The following is a 14,379-nucleotide window of genomic DNA, read 5'->3' as shown; positions in this document are numbered from 1 at the left end:
TTGACGAGCCACCCCACGGCCCGTGGAGGGCTCTGTGGTCCACTACTTCTGGATGGGTGTGAACCACGAGCAGGTCGACGGACCGTGGTTCCTTTCACGGTCCTTGAACCCCTCCATGGTTCACCAATTTTCCTGTTGTTCAGTCTTTTAGGTTTCTGAGGTGTTATACCTTTAATTTCATATTCAATATTTTGAGAAAACAAACTCATTTAGTCACATGTGCTGTAGCCTGTATTCTAAAATATTTTGTTATTCGTAGTCATTAACGTGTTGTGCATACTATCAATGGGAACTAGCTAGTTCCATGACCACAATTTGTTTTCTTTGGCGTATCTACCTTACATAAGCTACCACTATATCTTCTAATATCCTCATAAGGGACTAAAAAGTAATTTAACTTCTCAGTTTTGTGGTCAAAATTACAAGTATCCAGGAGTCTAAGTTAGTAGCTCCTTGACAAATCAGCTCTAATCATTATGTGGTAAGAAGAGATATCTAAATGTTCTCTTCCTCTGTGGTCCTCAGTTTGAGAAATCTTCATTTTGTAGTTAAAATTAATTAGCCCTTTAAATTTTATCATGACTATTTCCTAGTTTACAACCGCTATTTATTGCGGGATAGGGAAGATTATATATGTTTTGCATAGTGAGTAGTACTTTTAGTATCCCGTGCAGCCGATGAGATTCTAAGAACCTCAGGTATTCTACTTGTTTATAATACTCCAGCAAAGAAGATGGCAATCTCTAGCACCGATGATTTTCAGACCACAATTCAGAAAAGTTATGACAAAATGAGTGAGTTAAAAGCCTTTGATGATACAAAGGCAGGTGTCAAAGGGCTTGTTGATGCTGGAATCACTAAGGTGCCTCGAATATTCATGCTACCACCAAAAGACAGACCGGAGTCCTCGGATACATGTGAAACACAGTTCATTTTTCCAGTGATAGACCTTGAAGGCATTGCTAAGGATCCAATCAAGCATAAAGAGATTGTGGACAAAGTTCGAGATGCGTCAGAGACATGGGGTTTCTTCCAAGTGGTTAATCATGGCATTCCAGTATCTATCCTGGAAGAAATGTTGCGAGGAGCAAGAAGATTTTTCGAGCAAGATGTGGAGATAAAGAAACAATATTATACTCGAGATACTACGAAGAAAGTTGCACATGTTATCAATTTTGATTTGTTTAACCCCTCTGTTCCAGCAGCAAGCTGGAGAGACTCACTTTTCTGCTTTATGTGTCCTAATCCTCCTAGTCCAGAGGAATTTCCAACAGCATGCAGGTATGTTCTAACTTGCACCTGAAAGAACACATTGTTTTCACAAAAACACTCAAACTTGGCCGATTAGTGAACACTTCAACTTTGAGTATGCACATCTAGACACCTCAACTCGTCTTCATTGTGTTAGTTGAATACTCAACTTAAAAAAATGATCATCTAGACACCTCCAAAATTTATGTGCCACTTCAGCGTACATAGTGGGGACGAGTTGGAGTGTTTAATTACTTCATGACAAAGTGTTGGTAACAAAAATAGATTTGTTAAAATAATAAATTTAACAGGAAGTCAAGCTTCTGATAGCCAATTGAGCAGACTAATTTGCATTCTGCAGTTTTAAATTTTTATTACCAAAATCTGCAGGGAGATTTTGATTGAATTCTCTAAGAAGATGATGAAATTGGGCTACTCATTATTCGAATTATTGTCCGAGGGTCTCGGTCTCAATCCTTGTCATCTTAAAGATTTGAACTGTGCTGAGGGGCTATCTATTGCCCAACATTACTATCCAGCATGTCCTCAGCCAGAACTCACCATAGGCACCAGACAGCATTCGGACTGTGTTTTTATCACAGTGCTTCTACAAGATGATATAGGAGGTCTCCAAGTCCGTCACCAAAATCAGTGGATTGATGTTCCTCCTACACCTGGTGCTCTAGTGGTGAATATTGGAGATCTGTTACAGGTTAGCATTCGTTTCCTAAAAACTTAAGCTGTGAGAGAGAGTTGTACTTTTATTTACTTAACTATATCTTCAACATGCCCTTTCGTGTGCGATCTTGATTAGGCCAAGCACGAGTTCTTTTTTCATAATTGGTGGCAGTGAGATGTTGAATTGTGTGATCATATTATCTGAAAACTAAAACTGTTAGCTAAAACGGTCACACAATTGAACTCACATTCTTAATTAGACTGATAATCTTAAATCATATAGTGTGTTTTGGTACTGAGATAAAATTTTGCTTTGTCTGATTTCAGCTCATATCAAATGACAAGTATATAAGTGTTGAGCACAGAGTATTGTCAAACAAAGTAGGTCCAAGAATATCAGTGCCATGTTTCTTCAGCACTGGTGCGTTTCCCTCTCCAAGGATTTACGGACCAATTAAGGAATTGTTATCAGAATGTAATCCGCCAAGGTATCGTGCAACCACAGTGAAGGAATATACAGACTACTTCCGCAAGAAAGGCTTTGATGGAACTTCTACACTGCTGGACTACAAGATCCTATCCTAAAATTGGAGTAATTTAGTGTAATGCATATCAAAGCTGTGAAATTGAACATGTGATGTACAATTAGCTAATAAGATATTCTGTAGCAAGTGGAATTCACATCAGGCTTTGATGATCGCCTGATATTGGATTCCATCTATTTCTTTCGAGATTGAATTCAGCATGTCACCATTTGACGATTCTCATTTCTCAGTGTTAGTCATGGTGATAAAAGTGCATAGGATGCCTTTAATTTCATATTCAATGTTTTGAGAAAACAAACTCATTTAGTCACATGTGCTATAGCCTGTATTCTTAAATATCTTCGTAGTCATTAACATGTTGTGCATACTATCAATGGGAACTAGCTAGTTCCATGACCACAATTTGTTTTCTTTGGCTTATCTACCTTACATAAGCAACCACTATATCTTCTAATATCCTCATAAGGACTTAAAAGTAATTTAACTTCTCTGTTTTGTGGTCAAAATTACAAGTATCCGGGAGTCTAAGTTAGTATCTCCTTGACAAATCAACTCTAATCATTATGTGGTAAGAAGAGATATCCAAATGTTCTCTTCCTCTGTGGTCCTCAGTTTGACAAATCTTCTTTTTTCAAGTAAAAATTAATTAGCCCTTTAAATTTTATCATGACTATTTCCTAGTCTGCAGCCTCTATTATTGCCGGATGGGGAAGATTATAAATGTTTTGCATAGTGAGTAGTACTTTTAGTATCCCGTGCAGCCTATGAGATTCTAAGAACCTCAGGTATTCTACTTGTTTACAACACTCTAGCAAAGAAGATGGCAATCTCTAGCACCGATGATTTTCAGACCACAATTCAGAAAAGTTATGACAAAATGAGTGAGTTAAAAGCCTTTGATGATACAAAGGCAGGTATCAAAGGGCTTGTTGATGCTGGAATCACTAAGGTGCCTCGAATATTCGTGCTACCACCAAAAGACAGACCGAAGTCCTCGGATACATGTGAAACACAGTTCATTTATCCAGTGATAGACCTTGAAGGCATTTCTAAGGATCCAATCAAGCATAAAGAGATTGTGGACAAAGTTCGAGATGCGTCAGAGACATGGGGTTTCTTCCAAGTGGTTAATCATGGCATTCCAGTATCTGTCCTGGAAGAAATGTTGCAAGGTGCACGGAAGTTTTTTGAGCAAGATATTGAGGTTAAGAATCAGTATTACACTCGAGATATCACGAAAAAGGTGGTTCATTCTTGCAATTTTGATTTGTATAGCCCTTCTGTTCCAGCTGCAAATTGGAGAGACACACTTTTCTGTTTAATGGCTCCTAATCCTCCTAGTCCAGAAGAATTTCCAGCAGCATGCAGGTATGTTCTAAACATTAATTAGAAAAATAACAAACTTCATTTTTTTACCTAGTCACTAAATATGTATTATGTTGTGACAAAAATCAAGAATAAGTCATGCTAATGTCGATAGTTATGTCCAGGTGTCATATCTTTACAATAATTTTGGTGGATATTGTTAGGAAAAATTAGAAAACTGAATTTTATGTCAGTTTTATGATAACCCACTGTTTCACGAGTTTACTGAAATTTCTGTAGGGAAATACTAATAGAGTTCTCTGATCATATCATGAAATTGGGAAAATCAGTGTTTGAATTATTGTCCAAGGGTCTAGGTCTCAATCCATCTCATCTCAATGATATCGGTTGTGCTGAGGGGCTCGCTGTTTTGGGCCATTACTATCCAGCATGTCCTCAGCCAGAACTCACCATGGGCACCAGTAAGCATTCTGACAATGGTTTTATCACCGTGCTTCTACAAGATCTTATCGGAGGACTTCAAGTGCTTCACCAGAATCAGTGGGTTGATGTTCCTCCAACGCCTGGTGCTATTGTCGTGAACATTGGAGATCTTCTACAGGCTAGTATTGTTTTCCTTTTTGAATATTATATCTACTCGATATGTATAACACATTATTTGGTACAGATTACTAGTTGTGCTAATTGTTGCTGCTTTTGTTTCAGCTTGTATCAAATGACAAGTACATTAGTGTTGAACACAGAGTATTGACAAATAAACTATGTTCAAGAATATCAGTTGCATGCTTCTTTGGTACAGGTCCATTGCCATCTTCCAATCTTTATGGACCAATTACTGAATTGTTGTCAGAAGATAATCCTCCAAAATATCGCTCAACCACAGTGAACGACCACACTGGTTATTACCGTAAAAAGGGTCTAGATGGAACTTCTGCACTGTTGCATTACAAGATCTAATCATAGTGATGTAATAATTGAGTTTATGATGAAAACTGAGAGTTTAACTTTTGATGTATCTTAAGATAAGATGGTGAAACATGAACTGTTTATGTTCATCAAATAAATGATTGTCAATTAAAAGGATACTGGAGTTCATCTATTTCTTTTCTAAATTCAGTTCAGCATATCACTATTTGGCAATTTCATATTCAATAATTGGCATACACAAATATACCCTTTAACTTGACCTCAACTTACATCTATGCCCTCTAACTGTGGATGTACACAAGTAGACACTTAAACACTTATAAAATTGAACAAATAGACACATTCATCCTATAGACGTCCTACATGACAATTTTGTGTCCTGCGTGTGTTATGCCACGTAGGACACGTGGGTCTACTTGTTCAATTTTATACAAGTTTAAGTGCTTACTTGTGCACAACTAAAGTTGGAGGGCATAGATGTCAGTTGAAGCCAAGTAAAAAGACATATTTATGTATTATGTCTAAATAATTAGACTATTGTTTGAGAAAACAAACTCACATGGTCATATATGCTATATTCTTAAATATTTTGGTGATTCAAAGTCATTAATATCTTTTGCCTAACTAGCTCCATAACTACAATTTCTGGGGTCTATACCCATATATAGGCATAAGCCTATTTGCATAGAAGACTTGGCTGCCAATATTTTGCTTGAGGCCAAAGGACCAATATGTGATGGAAACTCTATGTAGTCCATTTTCTTGTATGTACTTGGGCTTTAATTTTTTTCCAAGGAGTTCTTTCACTTCAAAACACACTGAAAAGGTAGTGAGAATCAATATTGACCAAGAGAGTAATCCGCATATACAATGTAAGAAAATAGTCTGTGAGAAAAAATAGAATGGGAGAGTAGTATTTTAGAAAGGTGTGAGGAATAAAAGAAGGTCAATTCTTTTAAATTTGTAGTAGTCTTTTGAGATTACAAAGTATTCAATTTCTCACTATAGTGGCATTATGTTGCTCGACTCGGGTATTATGTTTTCCGCGCTAAAAGGACTTGGTGCCTTGTTACTCTCTTGTTCTTGTTATTTGTCGTGGATATTATTCCTACAGCTAATTTTTTTTTAACACGATTATATAAGAATGATGAATGCTTTGTTTTGTTCTGGTTGTCTACCTTCTATTTTTGGGATATGTGTGTGGTGAAAAGTGACAGTGGGTTCAGACAATGACCAGTGAAAGGGACTAAAACAAGTTAAAGCTTATCATTAAGGTCTACTTGTTTATGGCCTCTTCTTTTTTGTGGATAGGAAGATAGTGCTTTGCATAGAGAGTAGTATTTATAATATCGTGTGCGGCCCATTAAGTTCTAAGAACATTAGGAACTCTATTGTTTATAACATCCTAGCAAAGAAGATGGTAGTCTCTAGCACTGATGATTTTCAGGCCACAGTTCAAAAAAGTTATGACAAAATGAGTGAGTTAAAAGCCTTTGATGATACTAAGGCTGGTGTCAAAGGGCTTGTTGATGCTGGAATCACTAAAGTACCTCAAATATTCATTCTACCACCAAAAAACAGGCCAGAGTCCTTAGGTACAAGTGAAAAACAGTTCATTTTCCCAGTGATAGACCTTGAAGGTATTGACGAGGACCCAATCAAGCATAAAGAGATTGTGGACAAAGTTAGAGATGCATCGGAGACATGGGGTTTCTTCCAAGTGGTAAATCATGGAATTCCAACATCTGTCCTGGAAGCAATGCTGCAAGGAACACGTGAGTTTTTTGAGCAAGATATCGAGGTTAAGAAACAGTATTACACTCGAGATATCACGAAAAAGGTGGTTCACACTAGCAATTTTGATTTGTATAGCCCTTCTGTTCCAGCTGCAAATTGGAGAGACTCCTTGTTCTTTTCAATGGCTCCCAATCCTCCCAGTCCAGAAGAATTTCCAAGACCATGTAGGTATGTGTTCTGAATATGAATAAGCGAACAACCAATTTCATTTATTTACCTAATAATTGAATATGTATTATATTGTGATAAAACTCAAGAATAAACCATGAAAATGCTGTCATAGTTATTTGTTTCCTTGCAAATAGCTTGTTGCAAGTTTTGATGGATACTGTATTAGAAAATTTAACTAGAAGTCTGGTCCCTGAGAGCCAATCAAAGCATAGCATTTCTCTTTTAAATATTAATAAGTACTGTTTCATTAATTTTATGAAATTGCTGCAGAGGAATACTAATGGACTACTCTAAGCATGTGATGGAACTGGGCTGTTCCTTGCTTGGATTATTGTCAGAAGGTCTCGGTCTTGATCGTTGTCATCTTGAAGATATGGATTGCGCAGAGGGGCTCGGTGTTGTGGGCCATTACTATCCACCATGCCCTCAGCCAGAACTTACCATAGGCACCAATAAACATTCTGACAATGATTTTATCACAGTGCTTCTACAAGATGATATCGGAGGACTCCAAGTGCTTCACCAGAATCAGTGGGTTGATGTTCCTCCTACACCTGGTGCTATTGTGGTAAACATTGGAGATCTTCTGCAGGCTAGTATTCTTTTTCATTTCCTAATCGGTAAGAATGAACATAACACCTTTTTTCGATACTGAAACCAAATATGCTTATTTTTGCTGCATTTTCAGCTTATATCAAATGATAAGTACTTGAGTGTTGAGCACAGAGTATTGTCAAATAAAGTTGGACCAAGAATATCAGTTGCATGCTTCTTCAGTACAGGTCCATTACCATCTTCCAAGTTGTATGGACCAATTGCTGAATTGTTGTCAGAAGATAATCCTCCGAAGTATTGTGCAACCACAGTGAAAGCCTTCAGTGATTACTTCCGTAAAAAGGGTTTAGATGGAACTTCTGCATTGTTGCATTTGAAGATCTAACATAGTAGTATAGCAGTTGAATGTATGATGAGTATACCGAGAATTTAACTTTTGGTGTATGTTGCTGAAGCTTCATAGATGTTGAAAGGCATAATTAATATATAGATGGACACTTTAACTTGGCCTCCACTGGCAATTGAACGCCCAAACTTTCAGTGCGACTGGTGCGTCTTGCGAACACCTTTAACTTTGAAAATACACATCTAGACACCTTTAAGGAGGTGCATTCTCAAACTTGGGGTGTTTACATGCCAACTTAAACCAAGTTAAGGTGTTGAAATATGAACTAGTATGATCTTTGCAAGATCGTCCTCGTGACTGATCAGTCTGACAAAGTTTTATGTCTGTTATAGTTTCTATTCGTGTTAGCAAATAAATGATTGTCAATTACCACATGTAGCTTTGGATCAAATAATTCCTTTTTGTTCTATCTGTCTGGCTTTTATTTCTTCGTAATATAGAGTGACGTGTGTGTATGTGTGACCACAGTGAACAAACATCCTTTCACGAGAAAGGCCTTGGCAGAACTCTTGCATTGCTGCATTACAAGTTCCTGTCGTAGAAATGGAGAAATTCATAGCAAAATGCATATTCGAATAAAGAATTGAACTTGTGATATACAATTATCAAATAAAACATGCTGTGATTAATGTTCCATAAATGTTGATAAATGCATTTCTAATTTACACATAGTTCAGTACTTGAAATATTTCTGATAAAATTTCTATCTGTTACACTTTCTATATACTAGCCATGGATGATTGCTAATATACTTGCAGCTTTTCATATACTTTGTTTTAATAAAAAGATTCTGGAGTTCCTCTATTTCTATTCTCAATTGATCAGTTCAGCATGTTACCATATGACGATTCTTGGTATTATCTGGTATCTTTATCCTTTAAGGCATTAAAAATGATTAACTCCTTTCTTGTGATTTATTAGGCTTCAAATAGATAGTTAGTTGGTATGAACTGTTGATGGTGACTATTGTGGTCTAAATTAGTGGCTCTTGTTTTGAAAAAGTAAACTAGATTCTTTCCTAGTACATGAATTTACCTAGTTCATGTCTTAGGTAATTTATTCTAAGACGTGTGCATGCCAGCGTGTCTCATCGACAATAAGTACTCTAACCACTATTTAGGTATGACCAAATATCTAAATGTTCTCTTCCTCTTGTATTTCCTCATCTTGAGAAATCCTCAACATCTTGCATTTCAATATCTCATCATAGTAATGTAGCAATTGAATGTATCTTAAGCTGAAGTTTCATAGATGTTGAAACATGAACTATTATGATTTTTGCAACATCGTACTCGTGACTGATAAGACTCACACTATAGTGTGGCGCAGAAGGTTTATGACTGATAGAATGTATTTCATACTTACAAAATGTTATTTTCTCCCTTCCTCTTGTCTAAAAATTACCCTTCTAATGAATTCAGACTCATGTCAAAGGGTCTGCATCTCAGTCCTAGCCATCTGTTTGTAATCATCTCGTCTAAATTGTGGGTAAATGTTCAAGCTGACCCTTGTAATCCACTGAACCATTTGGCTTATGCTGATGATACCGTTATTTTTACTTCTGTTGACACTGAGTCCCTAAAGAGCGTAATGATAGTTTTGAGAAGATTTGAGCAGACATCAGGACAGTTAATCAACAAGGAGAACTCCTGTATCATGCATAAAAATGTACGTAGCTCCTTGATTAAAAGTGTCTTACAAAGTATGTCAATTCATCTCTTATTAGTACTTGCTCCTCCTAAGTGGTAGGTAAAGTTGTCTTGTTTCGTACACTTTTTCTTCCGATGTATAACTAATGCAAATAACTTTATGGTCCAAACTATATATGGAATAAGTACTGTAGAAAGGTAATTCCTACCTTAAAATAGTGAAAGGGTTAATCACAAGTTCGGAAAAAGATGTTAGAAGTTAGAGAAGTTGTGGAACATGAGATATGGTGGAAAATATAAGGAGGAACTTCAAATGTATGGTATGAAAATTCGACAAAGCGGGGAGTATTACATCATATAGTATCCATTGGATAGACCATGGAGGATGACTACAAGCACAGGGAAATTCAAAGTTAAGAGTGCCTGGAACATGTTGAGACACAAAGAGCAGACACAGAGTAAGTTCAAACACAAAGAGAAGACTCATCTGATATCCACATTTTTTTTTTCAGTGGTGGTGGTGGGAAGGGGGGGGGGGGGAGTGGCAGTGGATTCAGACAGTGACCAAAGAAAGGGACTAAAAATAATTAACTCATTTCTTTTGTTTTCTTCTGCTTCAAATATCTAGTTTGTTGGTATGAACCGTTGACGGTGACAATTGTGGTCCAAAAGTCTAAATTAGTGGCTCTTGTTCAAAAAGTAATCAAATATCTAGTTTGTTGATATGTGTTCATCTAGGAAATTAATGCTAAGATGCATGTATGATAATTGCTCATTGACAATAACTCTAACCATTGTCCAAAAGTCTAATTTAATGGCTCATTGAACGCTAAAAGAGGAAACCTGAGTAAAAAAGGACAGCCTCGATGCACTAAGATCCTGCTATGCACGGGTTCCTGAGAAGGGCCGGACCACAAGTAAGTGACATTCACTATTCTGAAAATTATCAATCAACTCAGTAATCATTTTTTCTATTAGCACCCGCAGAGAGTACAACAAATAAATAAATAATTGGGGTAATACATAAATTGGACATTTAACTTGGCTTTAAATTATAACTTTGACCTTTAACTTTGTAAGTGCACAAATAGGCACTTTAACTATCCAAAACTTAAACAAAAAAACACTCGGATCCTACCTAGCAAAATGCGTGAAATACACTCAAATTAGGCGCGTCAGATGTAAAAATCCAGGGGGTCAACAGTAAAAAAAGCATTGAAAGGACAATTAAACCCTTTTTATATTTTTTTCAACAATTTTCCCCTCTTTTTTGCATTATTTGTTGTTCACTGCAAAATGCAAGTGACATTTAATAAAAAATTTTGTTATTACGAAAAAAAATTATAATGAAGTTTTTTTTTGGCAAGAAGGAAAAAGGAACACGTGTAGTACTAATTTTTTTTTTTGAGATTCAATCAATTTTTTTGTCTTTGAAATATTTCTAGCTGTTAATTACTGTAATTTATAGTACTTTCTAAGAAATTTTCAAATAATATATATTATTTCATTTGTCCGAATTTATGCGTCACCGGTAAAATTTGAAGAGTCAATCAGATCTTTTATATATTTTTATATCTTTTAAATATTTAAGTAATTAATTATCGTGATTTATAATATTTTATACAATTATTTAGTATGGTAAAAGAAATTTAAAAGAAACACGCATCCTTCAATAGTAAAATATGGGTCCCCCTTTTTTTTTACAGGTTGACCTCCTGCCTGTATAGTCTTTTTTTGTCCAGAAGGAAAAAGGAACACGTGTCGACCCCAAGGTCCTCTCTATTCCCGCTTATTATATTATATACTAGTGATGAAGAGCCCGTGCTAATAATTAATTTAAAAGTTAATTTTTAACTGACGTTAAATAAATAGTTTTAAATTTGAATAAATTATATATATTTATATAGTAGTAAACGTTCATGTTAACTCTAAAATGAATACATCACTATTAATAAAGCTTGAAGTTTAAAGAAAAATCCTTAAATGACCAAAATAACCCTTAAACTCAATTTTAATCACAGAAAGCATACATGTCCACGGTGTGGTGGCTGATTCATCAACTAATTTTTTGTATGTTTTTTCAAAAATATTTTAGTTGCTAATTTGTTATAATTTATAAAAATCATTAACGTCATTTTCGAATAACTTATAGTATTGTTAACTTTCAATAATATATATTGTTCCATCTATTCAAATTCATGTGTCACCAATAGAATTTCAAGAGTCAACAAAAAATTTTCTAAAAAAATTATATTTTAATTATGATTTATAGTACTTTTAAATATAACGTATAGTGTGTTTGTAGGCTCTTATTAGATTGAAAAAATATTTTAAATTAGTAATTATTGTAATTAATAGTGTATATTACGTAATTCAAATTTGTAATAATTTTTTTAAAATATTAAGTCTAATAATTTATAGTATCTTAAATGTAATCTTTGAATACACATAAATTAAAAAAAGAAATAAGACAAATAAATTATAAATTGAATAATTGACATTTTCAAATATTAATTTACCACAAAATGAAAGTGAAGGAAGAAGTTGTGAGGCAGAAATAAAGAGAAGGGAATGGAATTAGTGAGGTGGGGTCCATATCCATTAAAAGAGATTGAAATAAATGCATGGCAAATTGAAAAGGTGTCAAATAGACAGGAAAATGGGCCCACATGCATTGAATTAGTTGGCAGCCATTGAGTGGGTCACTAATACACGTGGGAGCGTTTGCATTTCACGCTTTTGGCTCCGAAAATCGCGTGTTTATTTATTTAAAGGTAGGATAGTTAAAGTGCCTATTTGTGCATTATGAAAGTTGGAGGTCAAAGTTAAAATTTGAAGCCAAGTTTAGGAGCCAATATATGTATTATGCCTAAATAATTTCAAGCAAATGAGAAGGCAAATTAACTACATTATCAGGCCATGAGAAATGGACAGAATATGCACCTTATGATTAAGCACTTCATTTTCCACATGAAAAAGATGATGAAAACATGGATGTGGTCTCTTAAAAATTCAAACATAATGATGAGGTTGTAACAGTAGTATCTTCATTTACTCCTAATTTCAGATTATCTGTATTTAGACGCATAATTATCTGGGGTCTTTCATAAGTATCTATAATGTATCTACTTTTTTGTACAAAACTGTTAATAGTAGTAGTGTTTGATTGAAGGGTAAAATGGTCATTCAATTTTATACGGACATTTTGGTCTTTCAACTTTTTTACGTTGTACCTTCCCACTTTTAATATAAAAATATGATAATGTCATGTCCATTAGGTACTAAGTGGCCTCAGTAACTCTTGTTCATAACATTCTAACAAAGAAGATGGTACTCTCTCGCACTGATGATTTTCAGGTCACAGTTGAGAAAAGTTATGACAAAATGAGTGAATTAAAAGCCTTTGATGATACTAAGGCTGGTGTCAAAGGGCTTGTTGATGCTGGCATCACTAAAATACCTCAAATATTCATTCTACCACCAAAAAACAGGCCGGAGTTTTCGGATACAAATGAAACACAATTCATTTTCCCTGTGATAGATCTTGAAGGCATCGACGAGGACCCCATCAAGCATAAAGAGATTGTGGACAAAGTGCTGAGGACCCCTCAGCCAGAACTCGCGATAGGTACCAACAAACACTCTGATAATGATTTTATCACCGTACTTCTACAAGATCATATCGGAGGACTTCAAGTGCTTCATCAGAATCAGTGGGTTAATGTTCCTCCTACACCTGGTGCGCTTGTTGTGAACATCGGAGATCTTCTGCAGGCTAGTATTCTTTGTTTTTCTATACCATATACGACTACGATCAATAAGAGGCACTGATATCATTTGCTTAATTTTTTTGTTGCTTTTTTTCAGCTTATATCAAATGACAAGTACATAAGTGTTGAGCACAGAGTAATGGCAAATAAAGTTGGACCAAGAATATCAGTGGCATGCTTCTTCTACACAGGTTCAATGCCATCTTCCAAGCTTTATGGACCGATTACTGAATTGTTATCGGAAGATAATCCTCCAAAATATCGCGCAACCACAGTGAAAGACTACCGTGACTACTTCCGTAAAAAAGGCCTAGATGGAACTTCTACATTGTCACGTTACAGGATCTAATCCTAATGTAACAATTCAATTTATGATAAGAACTGAGAACTTTACTTTCGATGCTTGTTTGGATGGTTATTACCTATTGTATTGTATCATATTGTTACTTTAAATACAATGTTTGTTTGTATTGTTACTTAAGCTTTGTTGTATTGTGTTGTGTAATCCATCGTTATATGATGACCAAATGTCCCATTTTATGTAACATAACAAAAAATTTGGTGTGTTCACGTCATTATCCATTACCTTCTTTTTTCTTCTCATTTTTCCTTTGCTACTTATTTAACTAGTCTTTAAACATGTGTGTTGTATGTGTATCTTATGATAATTATTACAAATTCTTTATCACTTTTTTGAAATTATGTCTAGCTATATTTTATCACTTTTTGTTTAAAGGTAAGATAGAAATTTAAAAAAAAAAGAAACTTACGTTAGATCGTTTGAATTAGAATATAATGTACTCCAAACTTTCCAATTGATTTCTACTTCATTAATCTTATTGATTAGCATATAGTGTATTTGTGTTAATAAATTCATTAAATATATACAAATATTAATCTAGAACTTAGTTATTGTTACTTTAAAAAGTTGCCATGGTAAAATTCAAAGCTCATAAAGTTAAAATCCTAGCTTCGCCTCTGTTGAGGTTGCACATGTTCAATTCTTTATAATTTTGAGCTTTAACAAAAAAATACTCTACTGTACATGTGATTGTGTGCAGACTAAGTCTTAAACTATGATAATTAGGACTGTTGGCACCCAATTTTGGACCTCCACAATATAAATTACTCATTTCGAGCTTCTTCAATCTAAAACGATTTAAAATAATTAGTTTTATAAAATTTCAAAAAAATAATAATAATATAGTTTGCAAGTTATTTTAACTAGTTTAGTCACTTTTTATAATTTTTAGATAATATATATGTCTTTCATAATTATGTATATAATTAGTATATTTTATGAT

At 34.7% G+C, this 14,379-nt stretch overlaps 4 protein-coding genes across 4 annotated transcripts; all 4 read left to right on the top strand.

The window, feature by feature from the left end:
* The first annotated feature begins 621 nt into the window (after positions 1–621).
* Positions 622–2,672, top strand: LOC125839629 (1-aminocyclopropane-1-carboxylate oxidase homolog). The gene is made up of 3 exons (XM_049518625.1): positions 622–1,281; positions 1,642–1,963; positions 2,257–2,672. Exons 1-3 carry the CDS (start codon positions 734–736, stop codon positions 2,512–2,514), a joined length of 1,128 nt encoding a protein of 375 aa, XP_049374582.1. The 5' UTR covers positions 622–733; the 3' UTR covers positions 2,515–2,672.
* A 506-nt stretch (positions 2,673–3,178) lies between these two features.
* Positions 3,179–4,757, top strand: LOC125839649 (1-aminocyclopropane-1-carboxylate oxidase homolog). The gene is made up of 3 exons (XM_049518644.1): positions 3,179–3,842; positions 4,080–4,401; positions 4,506–4,757. Exons 1-3 carry the CDS (start codon positions 3,295–3,297, stop codon positions 4,755–4,757), a joined length of 1,122 nt encoding a protein of 373 aa, XP_049374601.1. The 5' UTR covers positions 3,179–3,294.
* A 1,355-nt stretch (positions 4,758–6,112) lies between these two features.
* Positions 6,113–7,642, top strand: LOC125839651 (1-aminocyclopropane-1-carboxylate oxidase homolog). Its single transcript, XM_049518646.1, has 3 exons — positions 6,113–6,692; positions 6,966–7,287; positions 7,384–7,642. Exons 1-3 carry the CDS (start codon positions 6,145–6,147, stop codon positions 7,633–7,635), a joined length of 1,122 nt encoding a protein of 373 aa, XP_049374603.1. The 5' UTR covers positions 6,113–6,144; the 3' UTR covers positions 7,636–7,642.
* Positions 7,643–12,632: 4,990 nt separating this feature from the next.
* On the top strand, positions 12,633–13,556 carry LOC125839403 (1-aminocyclopropane-1-carboxylate oxidase homolog). The gene is made up of 2 exons (XM_049518387.1): positions 12,633–13,079; positions 13,173–13,556. The coding sequence occupies exons 1-2, from the start codon at positions 12,633–12,635 to the stop codon at positions 13,422–13,424; spliced, it is 699 nt and encodes a 232-aa protein (XP_049374344.1). The 3' UTR covers positions 13,425–13,556.
* Positions 13,557–14,379: the final 823 nt, after the last annotated feature.

This window comes from Solanum verrucosum, unplaced genomic scaffold, assembly GCF_900185275.1.
Source record: "Solanum verrucosum unplaced genomic scaffold, falcon-dt-bn FXZP01000306.1, whole genome shotgun sequence".
Lineage (NCBI taxonomy): Eukaryota > Viridiplantae > Streptophyta > Magnoliopsida > Solanales > Solanaceae > Solanum > Solanum verrucosum.
Note: the sequence above shows the minus strand (reverse complement) of the source record. Positions and strands in the feature narration are given on the sequence as shown.